The sequence below is a fragment of the Carcharhinus amblyrhynchos genome, chromosome 8 (genome assembly GCF_965287045.1).
Source record: "Carcharhinus amblyrhynchos chromosome 8, sCarAmb.v2.hapA, whole genome shotgun sequence".
Lineage (NCBI taxonomy): Eukaryota > Metazoa > Chordata > Chondrichthyes > Carcharhiniformes > Carcharhinidae > Carcharhinus > Carcharhinus amblyrhynchos.
The window spans coordinates 113,320,707-113,341,903 of NC_137331.1; the positions used below are offsets into that span (position 1 = coordinate 113,320,707).

A 21,197-nucleotide genomic window follows, 5' to 3' on the forward strand; every position below is an offset into this window, starting at 1 on the left:
TCCCTAGTTGAAATTCTAATCTATAAAAATGGAAGCTGTGAGTCCCCCATCACAATAGTATCCTTGTAGATTGTAGTGGCAGCCACTGGGAGCCTTGCAACCCACAAGCCTGGGCACAATTCAGTGTCTGAAAGTGGAGGCTGCCTGAGAACTGTAGCACAATGATGTGCTTGCAGACAGTATTGGCAAAGAGTAGGAAGAGACCAACCCAAAGCTGCAACAGTGTCAATTTGAAAGCAACAAAGGTGGTGCAGCTCTATGGTAGTACGCCATGTGTTTTGCACTCACTGCTAGGTCACAGGTAAACAGAAGTCTGACTTGTAACATCACTCACTTTCAAGTGGGTTTGTGACTGGCGTAGTTTTCCAATTGAAAGGCGTGAGGACATTCTGGTGAGCAGCTATTTTAATCAACATTTGTGAGATGTAAATGAATGCAAATGGAATTCCATCCACTTGGCAGTGGGATGACTGACCCACCATTTGGAGAACTGCTAACTGTTTATATGCCAAGGACTGGGAAAAGTTTTTTTTAAGGGTAGACGTATAATGATAGGGACTATATATCTTAGATTTTATGTTTCTGCAGAATGCTTAAAATTTCAGCTTTATTTTGTAGGTAGTGTGTCCGGTAAAATATGGCTCAAGGGTTGTAAAAGCAAGTTAATTACTCATTTCAGCAAGGAATTTGTTACTTTTATAGAGGTAATGGACTTTGGTTTACACAGAAGACTCCTTGGGAAGTTGATTGACAGTGTGATGTGATAATGTGATTAATGTGCAGAGCTGAGTCTGTAACTGAGAGAAAGAAGATTTTGCAGTTTAGAGTGGGTTTCCGACTTTTGACCTACTGCTAGATTCTCTAGAACTCACTGTGGGTGGGATAGGAAAATTCCATGCAAGAAAGAAACCAGAGATGACATGAAGATATATATTTTTATACATTAGGCTGAATTCCCCAATCTCGCCCGACTGAGCTGAGATTCTCTGGTCTTGCAGCAGAAAACCTGAACTGAGCTCCAAATTCTCCATTCTCGCTGGTAGCCATTAACAGTTGAACAATATTTAATAATGAACGCAAGCAACTTTACTTTCTAGCTTATGATTGTTCTAGTTCCAATACTCTTTTCAGGCTTGAATGCCACTTTAAACACAGTTAGCAATTATAAATATACTTGCTGTAATGAGTGTAGATAGTCTTGAAGCTTTCACAAATATGTGAAAAGTAAAAGGATGAGAAGAGAAGGGATAGGACCTATAAAAATTGAAGGGGGAAAAGTCTGTGTGGAACCGGAAGAAATGGCAGAGGTGCTTTTGAACAGAAGGGAGTACGGTAGGATGAGAGGAGAATTGGCGAATGTGGACTGGGGGAGCGTGTTGGAAGGTAGGTCTGCTGAGGAGCAGTGGAGGATCTTTAAGGAGATCTTTCTTGGTGCTCAGCAGAAAATTATTCCGATGGTCAAAAAGGACAGTAGGAGGAGAGGTAATAAGCTGTGGATAACGAAGGAGGTGAAGGAAAGTGTTAAATTAAAAGCGGAGGCGTTTAGAGTAGCTAAGAGTAGTGGGCGAGAAGAGGATTGGGAGAGGTTTAAATGTCAACAAAGATTGACAAAGAATTTGATAAACAAGGGTAGGAGAAACTATGAAGCTGGGCTAGCGCTTAATATAAAAAAGGATAGCAAGAGTTTTTATAAATATATAAAAAGGAAGAGGCTGGCTAGGGTGAACGTTGGACCCTTAGAGGATGAGAGGGGGAACTTAGTGGTAGGGGATGGGGAAATGGCTGAGGTCTTGAATAACTTTTTTGTATCGGTCTTCACGGAGGAGGACGTGAATAATTTGCCGGGTGTTAGAGATGGAAAGGTGGTAGGACTGGAGGGTCTCAATGGCATTATTGTTACTAGAGAGGCGGTGCTCGACAGACTGGAGGGGCTGATTGTGGACAAGTCCCCAGGACCGGATGGAATGCATCCGAGGGTTCTGAAAGAAATGGCGGAGGTGATAGTGGATGCCTTGGTGGTTATTTTCCAAATGTCGCTGGATTCCGGGGAAGTGCCGGAAGATTGGAAAACGGCTAATGTTACGCCATTGTTTAAGAAGGGTGCCAGGCAAAAGGCAGGGAATTATAGGCCGGTTAGTTTAACGTCTGTTGTAGGTAAAATGTTAGAATCCGTCATCAAGGAGGAAATAGCGAGGCATCTTGAGAGGAATTGCTTGATAGAGCAGACGCAGCACGGTTTCATTAAGGGGAAGTCGTGTCTGACAAATTTACTGGAGTTCTATGAGGATGTGTCTAGGGCGGTGGATAGAGGAGAGCCGGTGGATGTGGTCTTTCTGGATTTTCAGAAGGCGTTTGACAAGGTACCTCACAAGAGGTTATTGCAGAAGGTCAGGGGACATGGAGTTGGGGGTAGGGTGTTAGCGTGGATAGAGGATTGGTTGTCAAATAGGAGGCAGAGAGTGGGAGTCAATGGGTGCTATTCGGATTGGCGGTTGGTGACTAGTGGAGTGCCCCAGGGGTCGGTGCTGGGGCCTCAGCTATTTACCATTTATATAGATGATCTGGAGGAGGGAGCTGAGTGTATGGTGTCGAAATTTGCTGATGACACCAAGATTGGTGGAACGGCAAATTGTGCGGAGGGTGTGGAGAGTCTACAGAAGGATCTAGATAGGCTGGGCGAATGGGCCAGGAAATGGCAAATGGAATTTAATGTTGGCAAGTCCGAGGTGGTCCACTTTGGTAGGAATAATGGTAGGAAGGATTATTACTTACGTGGCGAAAAACTGCAGCAGGCGACGATGCAGAGGGACCTCAGGGTCCTTGTGCATGAGTCGCAAAAACCCAGCTTGCAGGTGCAGCAGGTGGTCAGGAAGGCGAATGGGATGCTGGCCTTCATAGCGAGGGGGATTGAATATAAAAGTAGGGAGGTCTTGCTGCGGCTATATAGGGCATTGGTGAGGCCACAGCTGGAGTACTGTGTGCAGTTTTGGGCGCCGTACTTACGCAAGGATATTTTGGCCTTGGAGGGAGTGCAGAGGAGGTTTACTAGGCTGATGCCGGAGTTGAGGGGGTTGAGCTATGAGGAGAGGCTAAATAAACTAGGCTTGTACTCATTAGAGTTTAGAAGAATGAGGGGAGATCTCATTGAGACATATTAGATGATGAATGGGATGGATAGGATAGAGGTGGAGAGACTCTTCCCGCTCAGAAAGGAAGTAGGACTAGGGGGCACAGCCTCATGATAAAGGGGGGGGCGGTTTAGAACGGAGTTGAGGAAGAACTTCTTCACTCAAAGGGTGGTGAATCTCTGGAATTCTCTGCCCGTTGAAGTGGTGGAGGCTACCTCGCTAAATATTTTTAAGACGCGGGTTGATGGGTTTTTGATAAGAGAGGGGATTAAGGGTTATGGGGAGAGGGCGGGAATGTGGAACTGAGCCACGACAGATCAGCCATGATCTTATTGAGTGGCGGGGCAGGCTCGAAGGGCTAGATGGCCTACTCGTGCTCCTATTTCTTATGTTCTTAATGAGTACTTTGCCTCGGTATTCACGGTGGAAAGTGATCTGGGAGGTTGTACTACAGGTTTGCGGCAGTCTGAAAAGATTGAGTACGTGGATGTTAAGGAAGAGGATGTGTTAGACCTTTTAAACTCTATCAAGATAGACAAGTCGCCGGGACCGGATGGGATGTACCCCAGGTTACTGTGGGAGGTGAGGGAAGTGGTTGCAGAGCCCCTGGCGATGACCTTTGCATCGTCGATGGAGACGGGAGAGGTTCCGAAGGATTGCGGATGTGGTTCCTATTTTCAAGAAAGGGAACAGGGATAGCTCGGGAAATTACTGACCGGTGAGTCTGACCTCAGTGGTTGGTAAGTTGATGGAGAGGCTTCTGAGGGACAAGATTTATGAGCATTTGGAGAAGTTTAGAATGATCAGAAATAGTCAACATGGTGTTGTCAAGGGCAGATTGTGCCTTACGAGCCTAGTTGAGTTCTTTGAGAATGTGACTGAACACATTGACAAAGGAAGAGCGGTAGATGTGGTTTACATGGACTTCAGCAAGGCGTTTGATAAGGGCCCCCATGCAAGACTTCTTCAGAAGTTGAGAGGGCATGGGATCCAGGGGGCTTTGGCCTAGTGGATCCAGAACTGGCTGGCCTGCAGAAGGCAGAGAGTGGTTGTGGATGGGTCTTTTTCTGCATGGAGGTCGGTCACCAGTGGAGTACCCCAGGGATCTGTTCTAGAATGCTTGCTGTTTGTCATTTTCATAAATGACCTGGATGAGGAAGTGGAGGGATGGGTTAGTAGGTTCGCAGACGATACGAAGGTTGGTGGTGTTGTGGATGGTCTGGAGGAATGTCAGAAGTTGCAGCGGGACATAGATAGGATGCAAGACTGGGCGGAGAAGTGGCAGATGGACTTCAACGCAGATAAATGTGTAGTGGTCCATTTTGGCAGGACCGATGGGATGAAGGAATACAATATCTAGGGTAGGAGTCTTAGCTATGTTGAAGAGCAGAAGGATCTTGGTGTCCGGGTCCATAGGACTCTTAAATCGGCCTCGCAGGTGGAGGATGTGGTCAAGAAGGCGTATGGTGTACTGGTCTTCATTAATCGAGGGATTGAGTTTCAGAGTCGGGAGGTAATGCTGCAACTTTATAAGACCCTTGTCAGACCCCACTTGGAGTACTGTGAGCAGTTCTGGTCGCCTCACTATAGGAAGGACGTGGTAGCTATTGAAAGGGTGCAGAGCAGATTTACAAGGATGTTGCCTGGACTGGGAGGCATGCCTTATGAAGATAGGTTGAGGGAGCTGGGACTCTTCTCCCTGGAGAGACGAAGGTTGAGAGGCGACCTGATTGACGTTTATAAGATGTTGAGAGGAATAGATAGGGTGGATTCTCAGAGGCTATTTCCCCAGGCTGAAATGGTCGCTACGAGAGGGCAAGTATAGAGGAGATGTTAGGGGTAAGTTTTTCACTCAGAAGGTGGTGAGTGAATGGAATCGGCTGCCGTCGGTGGTGGTGGAGGCGAACTCGCTGGGGTCTTTTAAAAGGCTTCTGGATGAGTACATGGGATCTAATGGGATTGGGGGTTTTAGATAGGTCTATGGCTTAGTAGGTATAGAAGTGATCGGCGCAACTTGTGGGCCGAAGGGCCTGTTTGTGCTGTAGTGTTCTATGTTCTATTAGTGTTAGAGCAGTTTGCAGAAACCTTTATCTTCAAACACTTCCCAACTAAACCCCAAATCTAAACTGCAAAATCTTCTTTCTCTCAGTTACAGACTCAACTCTGCACATTCATCATATTATCACATTGCACTGTCAATCAACTTCCCAAGGAATCTTATGTGTAAACAAAATTCCATTAGCTCTATAAAAGTAACAAATTCCTTGCTGAAATGAGTAATTAACTTGCTTTTACAACCCTTGAGCCATATTTTTACTAAACACACTGCCTATGAAATAAAGCTGAAATGTTAAGCATTCTGCAGAAACATAAAATCCAAGATATATACTGCTTATCATCATATATATAACGTTACAAAAAAAACTCCCATGTCCTCAGATTTGGCTCTGATGAATTACTGGCAATAAAAATATTAACATGTTGCACTGCCAATAGTAAACTCTCCTTTTGATGGTTGAATATTTATTTTGATGAATATATAGTTTTGAACTGAATTCATGACACTAAAATCAGAGGAGTTGTAGACAGTGAGGATGGATGTTACAGTTTGCAGAGGGACATAGAGAAACTGCAGAGCTGGACTGAGAGGTGGCAAATGGAGTTTAATGCGGAAAAGTGTGAGGTGATTCACTCTGGAAAGAGTAACATGATTACAGAGTATAGGGCTAATGGAAGGACTCTTGGTAGTGTGGATGAGCAGAGAGATCTCGGTGTACATGTGCACAGATCCCTGAAAGTTGGCACCCAGGTTGATAAGGTTGTTAAGAAGGCGTACAGTGTGTTAGCTTTTATTGGTAGAGGGATTGAATTTCGGAGCCGTGAGATTATGTTGCAACTGTACAAAACTCTGGTGCGGCCGCACTTGGAGTATTGCGTACAGTTCAGGTCACTGCATTATAAGAAAGATGTGGAAGCATTGGAAAGGGTGCAGAGGACGTTTACCAGGATGTTGCCTGGTATGGTGGGAAGGTCTTATGAGGAAAGGCTGAGGGACTTGAGGTTGTTTTCGTTAGAGAGAAGGTTAAGCAGTGACCTAATTGAGGCATACAAGATGATCAGGGGATTAGATAGGGTGGACAGTGAGAGCCTTTTTCCTTGGATGGTGATGGCTAACACGAGGGGACATAACTTTAAATTGACGGGTGATAATTATAGGACGGATGTCAGAGGTAGGTTCTTTACTCAGAGGGTAGTAAGGGCGTGGAATGCCCTGCCTGCAGCAGTTGTGGACACGCCAACTTTAAGGGCATTCAAATGGTCTTTGGATAGGCATATGGATAATATTAGAATAGTTTAGGTTAGAGGGTCATTAGATTGGTTCCACTGGTCGGCGCAATATCGAGGGCCGACGGGCCTGTACTACGCTGTAATGTTCTATGTTCTATAGTTTTTTTTTGAGAAGTAACCATTATGTCTTCCTATCCTTTCATTATCTTCTTGTAACAATAGAGCACCAAATGCCCTTTCACTAATTTCACTATCTGGACTTACTTATAAATAGAATAGTACAGGAATAACCCCTAAGGATTGTGTTGCCAAACTAACTGAGACCAAAAAAATGCTTAACCAAGGATGATAAATGAAAAACAGATCACCTGTTGGCTCCTCCTCCTCTTCTTCATCATCTTCTTCACCCTGCTCTGGCTTTTTATCCTCCATTCTTTCCTCTTTTTGAGTACTGGTGTTAAGATTCATCATACCAATGTCTGGGAGACTTCCCTCCTGGTTTACTAACCTGTTGGCAGGTTATTAGGCCAGTTAAGAAAACATTAACCAGCATGCTTTTTCCCCTTATTGGGAACAGGTGCAGACATTTCTCAACATAGAATTACAAGCACTTTATGCTACTTTTGACAGATGTCTTTCCATATGATCATTTCTACATCAGAATACAGCAGATTTAAAATAACTGCTTGTACGAAGCAATTATCTAAAGCAGGTGCATATTAATATTGATGCATCAATTTACAGCCTGCAGTTCATTGTTTTTATGAATCATGCTTAAACTTGACATTTTCCATGGGAAGAAAACTGTCAGAGTTTAAGTGGAGAGCATGAAATGACAACATATCAGAGCAAGCATTTCATGTCTTTGGAAGACTTACGCATTCTGACGATTTGATATGTACTGCTTGATTCTGTACAGAGTAATTCACATAGGAAGAAAAAGAGGATGAGAACAGAGATCTTATGAAAGTTTTTTTTAAAAGGATTTGCATTAAGCAGTTTATTACCTGTAAAATGTGCTGCTAAATGTTCCTCTCTGTATTGTGTTCTTTTGGTACAACAGCAGTTTCTGTGCTAAAGCAGCGTGCTTTTCTGATAGGATAGTACATGCAATTCCCATCATTCATTGCTTATATTTACAAAACATCAACACATTCAAATATTAATTGCCATTCCATATTTGACATGTGTTTCAGACTGCATTGTCTTAATTTGTTTAGGCATACATTCAAGAGTTAACATTTTATTCTGCTTGTTTTGTTAGAATCAAAAATAGCAAAATACTTACTATCAATTTGCAGTTGCATTTGAATATCTTACTAAGTGAAAGAAGACACTTGCATGCTTTGAAAAATATACATCATGCACTTTCTCCACAAACTGCATTTGAAAGCACAGCAGTTTAATGATAGAATCACAGAATCCCTATAGTGCAGATGAGGCCGTTCAACCCATCGAGTCTGCACCTACTCTCTAATAGAGTATGTTACTTTAGCCCTCTTCCCCATCCTATCCCTGTAAAGTTAATTTATTAGTCACAAGTAAAGGCTTACATAAACATTGCAGTGAGGTTATTGTGAAATTCCCCTAGTCACCACAGTCCGGCGCCTGTTCGGGTCAATGCACCGAACCAGCACATCTTTCAGAATGTGAGAGGAAACCAGAGCACCCGGAAGAAACCCATATAGACACAGGGAGAATGTGCAAACTCCACACAGACAGTGACCCAAGTGGGAATCGAACCCAGATCCCTGGCACTGTGAAGCAGCAGTACTAACCATTGTGCTATCTTGTCGCCCCAGGCATTTACCATAATTAATCTACCTAACCTATACATCTTGGGACACCCAACAACAATTAAGCATGGCCAATCCACCTAATCTGCACATCTTTGGACCGTGGGAGGAAACTGGAGCACTCAAAGGAAACCCACGCAAACACTGTGGGAAAATGGGAACTCCATATAGACGGTTACCCAAGGCTGGAATTGAACCTGGGTCCCTGGAGCTGTGAGGCAACAGTGCTAACCACTCTGCCACCCTACCACTGTGCACAAACAAAGAATTCCTTTACAATTTTCTTTAAGAATAAAGATATTTGTTGAGGTACTGTACATGACATGGTCTGTTGGTAATTGAAAGCAATATTTTACTTTGGCAACTAACTTTAATGAAGAACTGGACAAGTAGCAACAACATGAACAAGGCAATTAGAAGATGTAATAAGCATTTGATTCATTTCTATCCCATTACCTGATTGTACAAGGACTAGAGGGCACAGATTTAAAACTTTGGACAAGAGATGAAGGGGAAACGTGCACAGCAAGCAGGAAGGACCTGGAACTCTCCACCCTTGAGGTTGGTGGAAGCAGAAACAATCAATGACTTCACAAGGAAACTGGATGGGTACTTTCAGGGTTACTGGGGAAGTGGGGCTGACAGTTTGGCGGGAAGCCGACATGGAATTGGTGGGCTAAATGTCCACTTTCTGAGCCCTAAAAAAACTGTGACCTCGATTTTCATTAAGTCAGAACAATTTTGAAATAAACAGTTCCACGCATATGATTGCTACTGTTGAATTCATTGATTCTGTAGATAGTATAAACTGGGTGAATGAACATGGAAGGGGCATGAGTTGGCATGGGGCTATGGGGGGCCATTGGTGGTGATGGAACATGAGCTGGCATGAAGTTGGTAAGGGACATGGAGGTGGCATGGTAATGGGTGGGGACAAGAGGGCTAGAAAATGTGACTAAACAATGGGATGAAGTTCCAGAGAACTAAAGTGGGCCTTTTAACCAGCCTGCCTCAGAACTCATCCGCTATGTGGCCATTTGGCACATCAGATCCATGCCAGCCACTTCCAGGATCACAATCCCAAATCTATCCAACACCTGCACCCAGAAGCAAAGATCCTGCCATCCTTTCTACCAAGGCAGGTGCAGCGAGCTGGAAATGACCTGATTTGAGGAATGTGCTGCAGTAACAAAAATCTAGACTAATTGCTCTATTACTGTTACTCTGGTTTTCTAATTCTATCTGTAGATCATAGAATCCATACAATGCAGGAGGAGGCCATTTGGCCCATCCAGCCTGCACTGACAACAATCCCACCCAGGCCCTATTCCCATAACCTGACGTATTTAGCATGGCCAATCAACCTAAGCCGTACATCTTTGGAGTGTGGGAAGAAACGGCAGCACCTGGAGGAAACCCACACAGACAGAGGGTGAATGTGCAAACACAGCCAAAGACCAGAATTGAACCTGGGCCACTGGCACTGTGAGGTAACAGAATGTGCAAACACAGCCAAAGACCAGAATTGAACCTGGACCACTGGCACTGTGAGGTAGCAGTGCTAACACTGTGCCATCCTGAATAAGAGGTAAAATTACCGAACAAAGGCAGTTGAAGTCACTCCACTCACATTGTCTGCACCTGAAAAGACTTGATTACCTGTTAAGATTCGCATTCCAACCATTACCTTGTAATTGAGTTTGTGTTTATATATGCCCTGTCTGTGAAGCAAACTTTTCACTCACTGGGCAATGCTCCAAAAGCTCGTGCTACAAAATAAAGCTGTTGGACTTTAACCTGGTGTTGTGAAACTACTTACAGTTAAAGTCAGATAAGCCTTTTTAAAAGTCAGTCATTGTAAAGTTGGAAACAAAGCAAGTCCTGAATTCACATTTGGAAGCAACTTTGGTTATGTAAAGGAAAGGGAAATTTCAATTTCTCCTGGATTTCTCTGAATTAACCTTCTAAAACTGCTTCTGTTCCAAGTTTTCCCATGTACCCTGTGCTATTTAAAAAAAAACAATGACAGAGATGATGATGCCTCTGGAGGATTCAGTGCAGAATGAAAGAACTCCATGTGGGATTAGATCTGGTTATGAGTTCAGGTACACTGAAGCCATTCCTGTGACAAAAACTTGTACTGTGTTTTAGCATCACAGTGTTTCTGAGTACTAATTTTAAAGGGTTTCCAATGACAACATCAATATCTTAAGGAACAGCGGTTTATGTAATGAAGGAAGTTTAAGCAGACTAAAGAAGGTATTATTACTCCAATCTAGTAAAATTGCAGGTTAGCATTAGGTGAAACTGAGATTATCATCTGTAAAAGCATGATTTGAGTGCACAGACTAACTGTTCACCTTTTCTAATTACATCACTGGAAGAATTTTCCCTACAGGCTTCAGGACTCCACCATCAGATCGAAATGAGTTGGGGGTGGTCAGATGCTTGCACTCTATGGGGACAGTCATCCCACTGATTTTCCTTGAATCATTCAGTTAGGGCCTATTCAAGGGCTGGCAATTCAATTTAAAATGCTTGTTTGTTTCTTTTAAAATTAGAGAGCCCTTTAACACTGAAGTAGGATGCCTTGTTAATTTAAGCATGGGAGAGGGCACCAGCATTTTGGGATGCTTTCCAACTATTTTAGAATAGCCAAGTCACATTCTGCAGGGGAAACCCCTCCATATGATGACCTGTGGCTGCAGCTGAAACCAGGCAGGTGTGGAGGGCTCCTGACTGTCAGTCTCTGATGATAGGCTTTGACAAGTTGAGTTGGTTATCAATTGCTTATGGGTCTGTACCCTGCTGGCCACCTCCATTCTACCAGAAATGAGCCAGGGGAAGAATGGTGCTGGGAAACTGACAAGCCTGACAACAACACAAATTTATGCATCCACCCACCTTTGTACTCATCCCTATTGGAGCCTAAAATTTCAGTCACAGAAAACCGGGACTAGCTTTATATGAAAAATAAGCATTCTGGGTAAGTCACCATTTGAGCCATGTTCATGGATTCAATGTATACACATATGCACATATAGCAGATGACCAATTATTCTGAGTTGTACCAGTTAAATGGTGAATATGAAAAGTGAGTAATCTGTATGCTATGATGGGCTAGGTTTTTTCTGGTTCTCGAGAATTAAATTCAGATTCAAGAAGTTATCCTGCAGGAAAGCCTGCTTGGCATCCACCTTTTTGCTTTGAGACATCTTTCTCCATTAAAGATGCTTAATAAATGAAAGGTTTTATTGCTATTATATTTTTACTTGTTTTTTTTAGTACTGCATTTGGGTTTCAGGAATTTGGGTACTGTGTTGAGTATATAGGATATTCTATCTAGGCAAGTTGTTAAAAGCTGGAAATTCAATAATAATATTTTTTGATAATAATTGAAGTGGAACAGAATTTTGGGCCAAAATCTTCTGTCCTCATTCTTGGTTGGGGTTTTCTGGTGCTGCTGATGGTAAATGGAATTTTTGTGAAATACAAATTTTCCGTTCTCACTCACAATGGGTCCCACCACAGACAAGACCAAAGAATCCCACCCCTACTTTCAGCGTAAACTATTTGCTTTTCACTATTTTAATTTAAGAATTAAAAACAAAATCTATCTGTTGGTAGAAGTTCAAAGGTACCTAACTGCACTGTATTGGGGAGATTCAAGATTCTCTGAATTGTGTTCAAGTGACATTAGTCACTGGTTCAATTAATGAAGCTGTGAAACTTTGTAGGTCTCCACTAAATTATAAGTGCAAACTGAGAAAACCCCGATGGATATCAAAAAATTAAAATTTCTTTGTCGCTGTTGGCCAATCATTTGTTTAAAACTTCACACTAGTTAACATTGACTATAAGGTCGGACAATTAGCCAGATGAAGTTTAAATTTAAAATAGTTTGATATACATTGTAAATGCAAGCCTTAATATTTGAAATGTAAAACATTTAATAGAAAACACAAGACTTTAAATGCCAAAGTTACTGTTAAAACATTATATACATCTTATGGTCTCAATATCCAGGATGCAATTAAAAATATGGTGCAGATAATTGGAATTCTCGTGCAAAAGCAGTTCCAAAATAAGAGTGACTTGCATGCTGCAACTTGGGGCAAGTAATAAAATTGCAATGAACTTTTGATATTACTAATGGAAAGCACAACAGTACCCACCTATTTACTAACAGATAAACACGACCATTAACTTTGGCATGGCTGGAAAATGAAGTAATGGCAAACACATAAATGGACAAAGAGAGAAAGAGGAAAGAAACAGAGGTAATAAGAAACCACAAACCATCACAATTAGCCAACACACCACAACACATAGTTAAATGATTAGTAAGCTTATAGTTACCATTGAAGCAATGGAAAATAATAAATATTAGCAAAGGTAAGGCAGGATATAGTATTATTAACATTGAGGGAATGATAGCATTGTGGTAATGGACTAATGAAAAATCTCACTGGACAGCTGAGAAACTTAAATCTAGTAAATTAAATAAATCTGGGACAAAATGCTAATATCAGAAATAGTGAACATGTAACATCTGGATCCAATTCACCTTTAGGGAAGGATAATATGCCATACTTAGATGGCCTTTCTGGCTACAGACCCTTACAACATCCCAGCTGTACTGCTGAATTCATAATCTCAGAATTAACTGCACTTCTAGCAAAACTGTTTCAGCACAGTTACAACATGACAAATGGAAATTTGCCAGATCTGTCAAGAAAAAACAAGCCAAATTCAGTCTGAACAATTTTGTTTTGCTTGTTGATGGAATATGGGCGTCACTGGCAGGGACAGCATTTATTGAATGTTCCTAATTGCCCTTGAATTGAGTGGCTTGATAGGCCATTTCAGAGGGCATTAAAAAGTCAGCCACATTGTTGTGGTCTGGAGTCACATGTTGGCTGGACCAGGTAAAGACGACAGATTTCTTTCCCTGAAGAACATTAGTGAACCAGATGGGATCTTATAACAAATGACAATGATTTTGTCATCATCATTAGCTTTTTAATTCCAGGTTTTTATTGGGTTCAAATTTCAACATTATCTGTGATGAGATTCAAACTTTACCCCTGGTCCCTACATTACTAGTCCAGCAACAATACCACTATACCACTGCCACCCTGAAGTTACCATTCATCAGCCTACACTCAATCATTCATAAAGTGATGGAAAGTATCATCCACAGTGCTATTAACCTGCCTAACGATGCTCATTTTGGGTTCTATCAGGACCTCACTGCTCCAGGACTCATTGCAACCTTAAGCAAAACTTGGACAAAGATGTGAATTCCAGAGGTGAGGTAAGAGTGATTGTCCTTGACATCAAGGAAGCATTTGGCCAAATGTGGCAGAGGAGCCAAGTAAAATTGAAGTCAATGAAAAATAGGGGAAAAGTCACCACTAGCTGGAGTCATAGCTAGCATAAAGGAAGTTGGTTGTGGCTGTGGGAGACCAATCATCTAAATCCTAGAATATAGCTGTAGGAGTTCCTCAGGGCAATGTTCGAGGTCCAACAATCTGTAGTTGCTTAAAAAATGTTTCTTTCTTTCCATTATATGGTTAAAAAGGGGGACTTATACTGATGATTGAAAAATGTTAAGTTCAAGAGCAACTCCTCAGAAAATGAAGCCATCTATGGCTGGATGCAGCTAAAGCTGGACTACATTAAGGCTTGTACTGATAAGTGGCAAGCAATGCTTGCGTCACTAAGTGCCAAGCAATGACTATCTCCAATAGAGTCATCCCTTGACATTAAAAAGGCATCTCTCACCGAATGTCCCATAAATACTTTGGCTGGAAAAGCAAATCAGAGGCTGGGTATTTTGCAATGAGTGACTCATCTTCTTTCTCTCCCAAACCTTTCCACTATTTTCAGGGAAGAAATCAGGAGTGCAATGGAATGCTGTCCACTTGCATAGACGACTGCACTTCCAACAACAGTCAGAAGTTCAATATCATTTAAGCATGGGCAAAATCCATGATCTCAAATGTACATTCCCTCCAGCACAATCACACATAGGCAAAAGTTCTGAGCCATCTACATGTGTAGAGTATAGGGCTAACGGTAGGACTCTGAATAGTGTTGATGAACAGAGGGATCTAGGTGTATGGGTACATAGATCCCTGAAAGTTGGGAATCAAGTAGATAAGGTAGTTAGGAAGGCATACGGTGTCTTGGCGTTTATTGGTAGGGGGATTGAATTTAGGAGCCGCAATGTCATGTTGCAACTGTACACAACTCTGGTGCGTCCGCACTTGGAGTATTGTGTGCAGTTCTGGTCCCCACATTATAGGAAGGATGTGGAGGCATTGGAGAGGGTGCAGAGGAGGTTTACCAGGATGTTGCCTGGTATGGAGGGAAGGTCCTATGAGGAGAGACTGAGGGATTTGGGGTTGTTTTCGTTAGAAAGAAGGCGGCTAAGAGGGGACCTTATTGAAACATATAAGATGATTAGAGGTTTAGATAGGGTGGACAGTGATAGCCTTTTTCCTCGGATGGAGAAAGCTAGCACGAGGGGGCATAGCTTTAAATTAAGGGGTGGTAGATATAGGACGGATGTCAGAGGTAGGTCCTTTACCCAGACGGTGGTGAGGGATTGGAATGCCCTGCCTGCTGCAGTTGTCGATGCGCCTAGTTTGGGGGCGTTTAAGAGATCCGTGGATAGGTTTATGGATGGAAAGGGATTGGTTTAGGTTAGAGGGTCATTGCTTTTTTAATTGGTCGGCGCAACATCGTGGGCCGAAGGGCCTGTTCTGTGCTGTAATGTTCTATGTTCTATGATGCATTGCCACAATTCATCAAAGTTCCTTTGATAGCACCTTCCAAATTCAGAACTGCTCCCAACCAGAAGAACAAAGGGGCATGGGAACACCATCATGTGCAAGGTTCCCTCAAAGTTACACATTACCCTGACTTGGAAATATTTTGAGGCTCATTCACTGCCATTGGATGAAATTTCACCAAAAAATGGCCAAGTATTGATTCTGGTGCAAAAAACTGAGCGATTCCCTTTGATGACACTGGCATGATTTTGCTCCAAATCTTATGGCTCATTAGTATTAATTTTTATTTGCATGAGGTTCATGCTGCTCCAGCAGTGTGTTCCCTCTGATTTGCCCACGCGTAACGACTTGACTGCAGCTCCATAAGTGGAGTTCCACATAAATAGTGCTCCAGCACATATTCCATAATGACCAGAGGATGGTAGCCAAGAAGCTAGCACCGCACTTCATGGAGTGGGTCCTCACCAGATTGCTCGATCGAGTGGCACAGAGGTGGGAAACCCTAAACCTGCATTCCAGGAGATGGATGTCCAACAGGGTGACCACCTCTGCCTAGAATGAAGTGGCAGCCCTGGTCAGTGCAATTGCACTACATAAGAGGATGGAACAACAGATGAATGATTTTCTTTGCTCAACCAGGATAAATGAATCACTCCCAATCTCCCACTGCATCCTTTGCACCCCAACCCCTTGCTGCACTCAGCCACCTTGGTCTCTACCAACAACAGGCATCAGATTCCGCCTCCCTCCACAATTATCATTATCTACTAGTACCTGCTATGCTCCATACCCTCCAGTTACAACCCCTGCCTGCCAAACCTCATCACAATCTTAAATGTTCACACTTCCACCTACTCACTCCCCATCCATGTCACTGCAGAGCAAACAAGAGCTCAACAGGTGTCAGCAGGTGTAGCCAGCTGAAGTCATAGAGTCATAGAGGTTTACAGCATGGAAGCAGGCCCTTTGGCCCAACTTGTTCATGCCACTCTTTTTTTTAAACCCCTAAGCTAATCATAATTGCCCGCATTTTGCCCTTATCCCTCTATATTCATCTTATCCTTGTAACTATCTAAATGCTTTATAAAAGACAAAATTATACCAAACAGCACTACTATCTCTGACAGCTTGCTCCAGACACTCGTCACCCTGTGTGAAAAAATTGCCCCCTCAACACTTTTGTATCTCTCTCCTCTCACCTTAAATCTATGCCCTCTAGTTTTAGACTCTCCTACTTTTGAGAAAAGATATTGACTATCCAGCTGATCTGTGCCCCTCATTATTTTATAGACCTCAATAAGAACATCTCTCAGACTCCTACGCTCCAGAGAAAAAATTCTCAGTCTATCCAGTCTCTCCTTATAACTCAAACCATCAAGTCCTGGTAGCATCTTAGTAAATCTTTTCTTCAATCTTTCTAGTTTAATAGTACCCTTTATATAATAGGTATTATATTATATAATAGTATTCCAAGTGTAGTCTTACCAATGTCCTTGTACAACTTCAACAAGATGTCCCAACTCCTGTATTCAATGTTCTGACCGATGAAACCAAGCATGCTGAATGCCTTATTCACCACACTGTCCACCTATGACTCCACTTTCAAGGAGCTATGAACACGTACCCCTGGATCTCATTGTTTTGTCACTCTCCTCAATGCCTTACCATTAACTGAATAAGTCATGTCCAATTTGCAGGGAAGCGCTGCTAGTGAAGTGGGGACAGGAAGAAACATGAGAATCCTGATTACAAATGCTATCATTCATCAAGACTCACGTGAGTAAACAATGTTCCCCTCATGCCCCATACAATATACTGAGACCATGGGGACTCCACAGTGAGGGGGGCGGACAGGCGTTTTTGTGGACGCAGACGTGAGTCGCGGATGGTGGTTTGTCTCCCTGGGGCTGGGATCCGGGATGTCTCTGGGCGTGTCCCAGACATCCTGAAGGGGGTGGATGAAGAACCAGAGGTTGTAGTGCATATAGGTACTGCTGACATAGGCAAGAAGAGGGAGGCAGTTGTGAAAAGGGACAATAGGGAACTGGGTAGGCAGCTGAGGAAGAGAAAAGCGAAGGTAGTAATCTCAGGATTGCTGCCTGTGCCATGGGAGAATGAGGGCAGGAATGGAATGAGGTGGAGGCTGAATGCGTGGCTGAGGGACTGGTGCAGAGGGCAGGGATTTCGGTTCCTAGATCATTGGGACCTCTTTAGGGGCAGGTGTGACCTGTACAGTAAAGACGGGTGGCACTTAAATCCCAGGGGGACTAATATCTTGGTGGGAAGACTGGCTAAGGCTACCGGGGGGACTTTAAACTAGAAAGGATGGGGGGAGGGAATTGTGATGGGGAGACTGGGATGGAGGAGGTTAGCTCCCAGGTAGGGGAGGACTGCAGGCAGTATGAGAGGGAGGTTAGACAGGGGGGTGGAGAAGGGAAATGCCCAGACTGAGGGGCTGAAGTGTATATATTTTAACGCCAGGAGTGTAGTGAATAAGGTAGATGAGCTTAGGTGTGGATTGCTGCTTGGGAATGTGATGTGGTGGCCATTACGGAGACTTGGATGTCTCGGGGACAGGACTGGGTACTTCAGGTGCCAGGATTCAGATGCTTCAGGAAGGACAGGGAGGGTGGCAGAAGAGGTGGTGGAGTGGCACTGTTGATCAGGGACAGTGTCATGGCTGCAGAGAAGGAGGATGCCATGGAGGGACTGTCTACAGAGTCTCTGTGGGTGGAAGTTAGGAACAGCAAAGGGTTGAAAACTTTGCTGGGTGTATTCTATAGGCCGCCCAATAGTGATAGGGAAGTTGAGGTGCAGATAGGGAAACAGATTCTAGAGAGATGTAGTAATAACAGAGTTGTCGTGATGGGAGACTTCAATTTCCCAAACATCGACTGGAATATCCCTAGGGTAAGGGGTTTGGATGGGGAGGAGTTTGTTAGGTGTGTTCAGGAAGGTTTCCTGACACAGTACGTGGATAAGCCTACGAGGGGAGAGGCTGTACTTGACCTGGTACTGGCGAATGAACCAGGACAGGTGATGGATCTCTCGGTAGGAGAGCATCTTGGGAATGGTGATCATAGTTCTATCTCCTTCACAATTGCATTGGAACGAGATAGGATCAGGCAGGCTAGGAAGGTGTTTGTCTGGAGTAAGGGGAAATACGAAGAAGTCAGGAAGTTACTTGGACAAATAAACTGGAAGGAGGCGTTCTTAGGGAAAAGTACCGAAGGAAGGTGGTGGATATTCAAGGAATGTTTGTCTGGAGCTCTGCATGACAACGTTCCGATGAGACAAGGGGGTTTTGGTAGGTCACGGGAACCGTGGTGCACGAAGGCTGTGGTGAACCTAGTCAGGAGGAAAAGGAAGGTGTACAAAAGGTTCAGGGAACTAGGAGATGTTAAGGATCTTGAGGAGTATAAGGAGTGTAGAAAGGAGCTTAAAAGGGAAATTAGGAGAGCCAGAAGGGGTCATGAGAAGACCTCGGCGGGTAAGATTAAGGAGAATCCCAAGGCCTTCTATAAATATGTGAAAAGTAAAAGGATGAGAAGAGAAGGGATAGGACCTATAAAAGGTGAAGGGGGAAAGGTCTGTGTGGAACCAGAAGAAATGGCAGAGGTGCTTAATGAGTACTTTGCCTCAGTATTCACAGTGGAAACTGATCTGGGAGATTTTGCTACGGATTTGCAGCAGACGGAAAAGATTGAGCATGTGGATATTAAGGAGGAGGATGTGTTAGAACTTTTGAATTCTATCAAGATAGATAAGTCGCCGGGACCAGATGGGATGTACCCCAGGATACTGTGGGAGGCGAGGGAAGTGATTGCAGAGCCCCTGGCGATGATCTTTGCGTCGTCAATGGAGGCGGGAGAGGTTCCGGTAGATTGGAGGATTGCGGATGTAGTTCCTATTTTCAAGAAAGGGAACAGAGATAGCCCGGGAAATTACCGACCGGTGAGTCTGACCTCAGTGGTTGGTAAGCTGATGGAGAGGCTTCTGAGGGACAAGATTTATGAGCATTTGGAGAGGTTTGACATGATCAGAAATAGTCAGCATGGTTTTGTCAAGGGCAGGTCGTGCCTGACGAGCCTAGTTGAGTTCTTCGAAAATGTGACTGAACACATTGACGAAGGAAGTACAGTGGACGTGGTGTACATGGACTTCAGCAAGACGTTTGATAAGGTCCCCCATGCAAGACTTCTTGAGAAGGTGAGAGGGCATGGGATCCAAGGGCCTTTGGCCTTGTGGATCCAGAACTGGCTTGCCTGCAGACAGCAGAGAGTGGTTGTGGATGGGTCTTTTTCAGCATGGAGGTCAGTCACCAGTGGAGTGTCCCAGGGATCTGTTCTAGGACCCTTGCTGTTTGTCATTTTCATAAATGACCTGGATGAGGAAGTGGAGGGATGGGTAAGTAAGTTCGCTGATGACACGAAGGTTGGTGGTGTTGTGGATGGTCTGGAAGGATGTCAAAAGTTGCAGCAGGACATAAATAGGATGCAGGACTGGGCGGAGAAGTGGCAGATGGACTTCAACGCAGATAAATGTGTAGTCATCCATTTTGGCAGAACCAACAGGAGGAACGAGTACACTATCAAGGGCAGGAGTCTTAGTAGTGTTGAAGAGCAGAAGGATCTTGGGGTCCGGGTCCACGTCCACAGGACTCTTAAATCGGCCTCGCAGGTGGAGGATGTGGTCAAGAAGGCGTATAAGAAATAAGAAGGCGTATGGTGTACTGACCTTCATTAATCGAGGGATTGAGTTTAGAAATCGGGAGGTAATGCTGCAACTTTATAAGACCCTTGTCGGGCCTCATTTGGAGTACTGTGCGCAGTTCTGGTCGCCTCACTATAGGAAGGACGTAGAAGCTATTGAAAGGGTACAGAGGAGATTTACAAGGATGTTGCCTGGACTGGGAGGCATGCCTTATGAAGTTAGGTTGAGGGAGCTGGGACTCTTTTCCCTGGAGAGACGAAGGTTGAGAGGCGACCTGATAGAAGTTTATAAAATGTTGAGAGGAATAGATAGGGTGGATTCTCAGAGGCTATTTCCCCGGGTTGAAATGGTCGCTACGAGAGGACACAGATTTAAGGTGCGGGGAGGCAAGTACAGAAGTGATGTTAGGGGTAAGTTTTTCACTCAGAGGGTGGTGAGTGAATGGAATCGGCTGCTGTCAGTGGTGGTGGAGGCGAACTCGCTGGGGTCTTTTAAAAGACTTCTGGATGAGTATATGGAATTTAATGGGATTGGGGGTTATAGATAGGTCTATAGATTGGTAGGTGTTGATGTGATCGGTGCAACTCGTGGGCCGAAGGGCCTGTTTGTGCTGTAGTGTTCTATGTTCTCTTTCAGGCCGAGCACCAAAACAAGCCAGACCACCATTGTGCTCCCCCTACCCCCTGCTCCCCTAACCAGTACAGAGGGGGCTTCTCTGACCCCACCATTGAGGATGTCACCCATGCTGGCAACAGCGTAGATACTCACATTTTGTGTCCAATAAGTGGGCAAGCTTTTGGGTTACTCACTTGTGAACATCTCTCAGCTGAAAATCTAAAGCAGGCAGAGGCAGGGATGTCCCAGGAAACTGGCATTTAGAAGGATGCCAGAGCCCTAAGACTCTGCTGATCCCTAGCCAATAGATGTGCCCCAGGGCCCACTTGTCCCACAGCTGCTGGAGCTGCAAAGTCAGTGTTGAGTGTCTCAGGAAGGGATGATAGCTGCACTTCTCAGACTGTAAGGCCATTGGAGGAGTCCCATCACCTTCTATCCGAGGAAGATGGTGTTATCTCTGCAGCACACCAAGGCCAACATAGCCAAGTTGGCCCTGGGGTAGAGAACTTGAGGAAAGATGTGACTCTGTGGCAGGGCATATCCACACCATGGTTCACGGCTTTGACTGCATGGTGTAGGCACTGGCAGGAGTACAGCCCAGGTCCAACAGCCAGGGAACCTTGGGTATCTCTGGTTCATCTGATATCACTCTCCCTGTGAGTGTAACGCTTCCAGTCCCTGGCACTGAAGAGGACAGCAGTTCAACATCCATGCTGCCTGAAAGCATGCTTGAACCCTCAAGGTCCCAGCACTAGAAGGGATATATGCCAAAGTCATCTCAGGCAAAAGGGCATGGAAGTCAGCAGGCCATCTCAACCTCAGCTGTGACTCCTGGGGAGACACCTAGATGTAGTGGG

At 44.2% G+C, this 21,197-nt stretch overlaps 1 protein-coding gene across 1 annotated transcript in view; it reads right to left on the minus strand.

Annotated features, from left to right (window-relative positions):
• Positions 1-21,197, minus strand: part of LOC145346843 (piezo-type mechanosensitive ion channel component 2-like) — an 895,380-nt gene that overhangs the window by 266,638 nt on the left and 607,545 nt on the right. Inside the window, exon 18 of the mRNA XM_080194667.1 lies at positions 6,785-6,924. Within this exon, the coding sequence (XP_080050793.1) occupies positions 6,785-6,924 (140 nt within the window). The remainder of the gene's footprint in view (positions 1-6,784; positions 6,925-21,197) is intronic.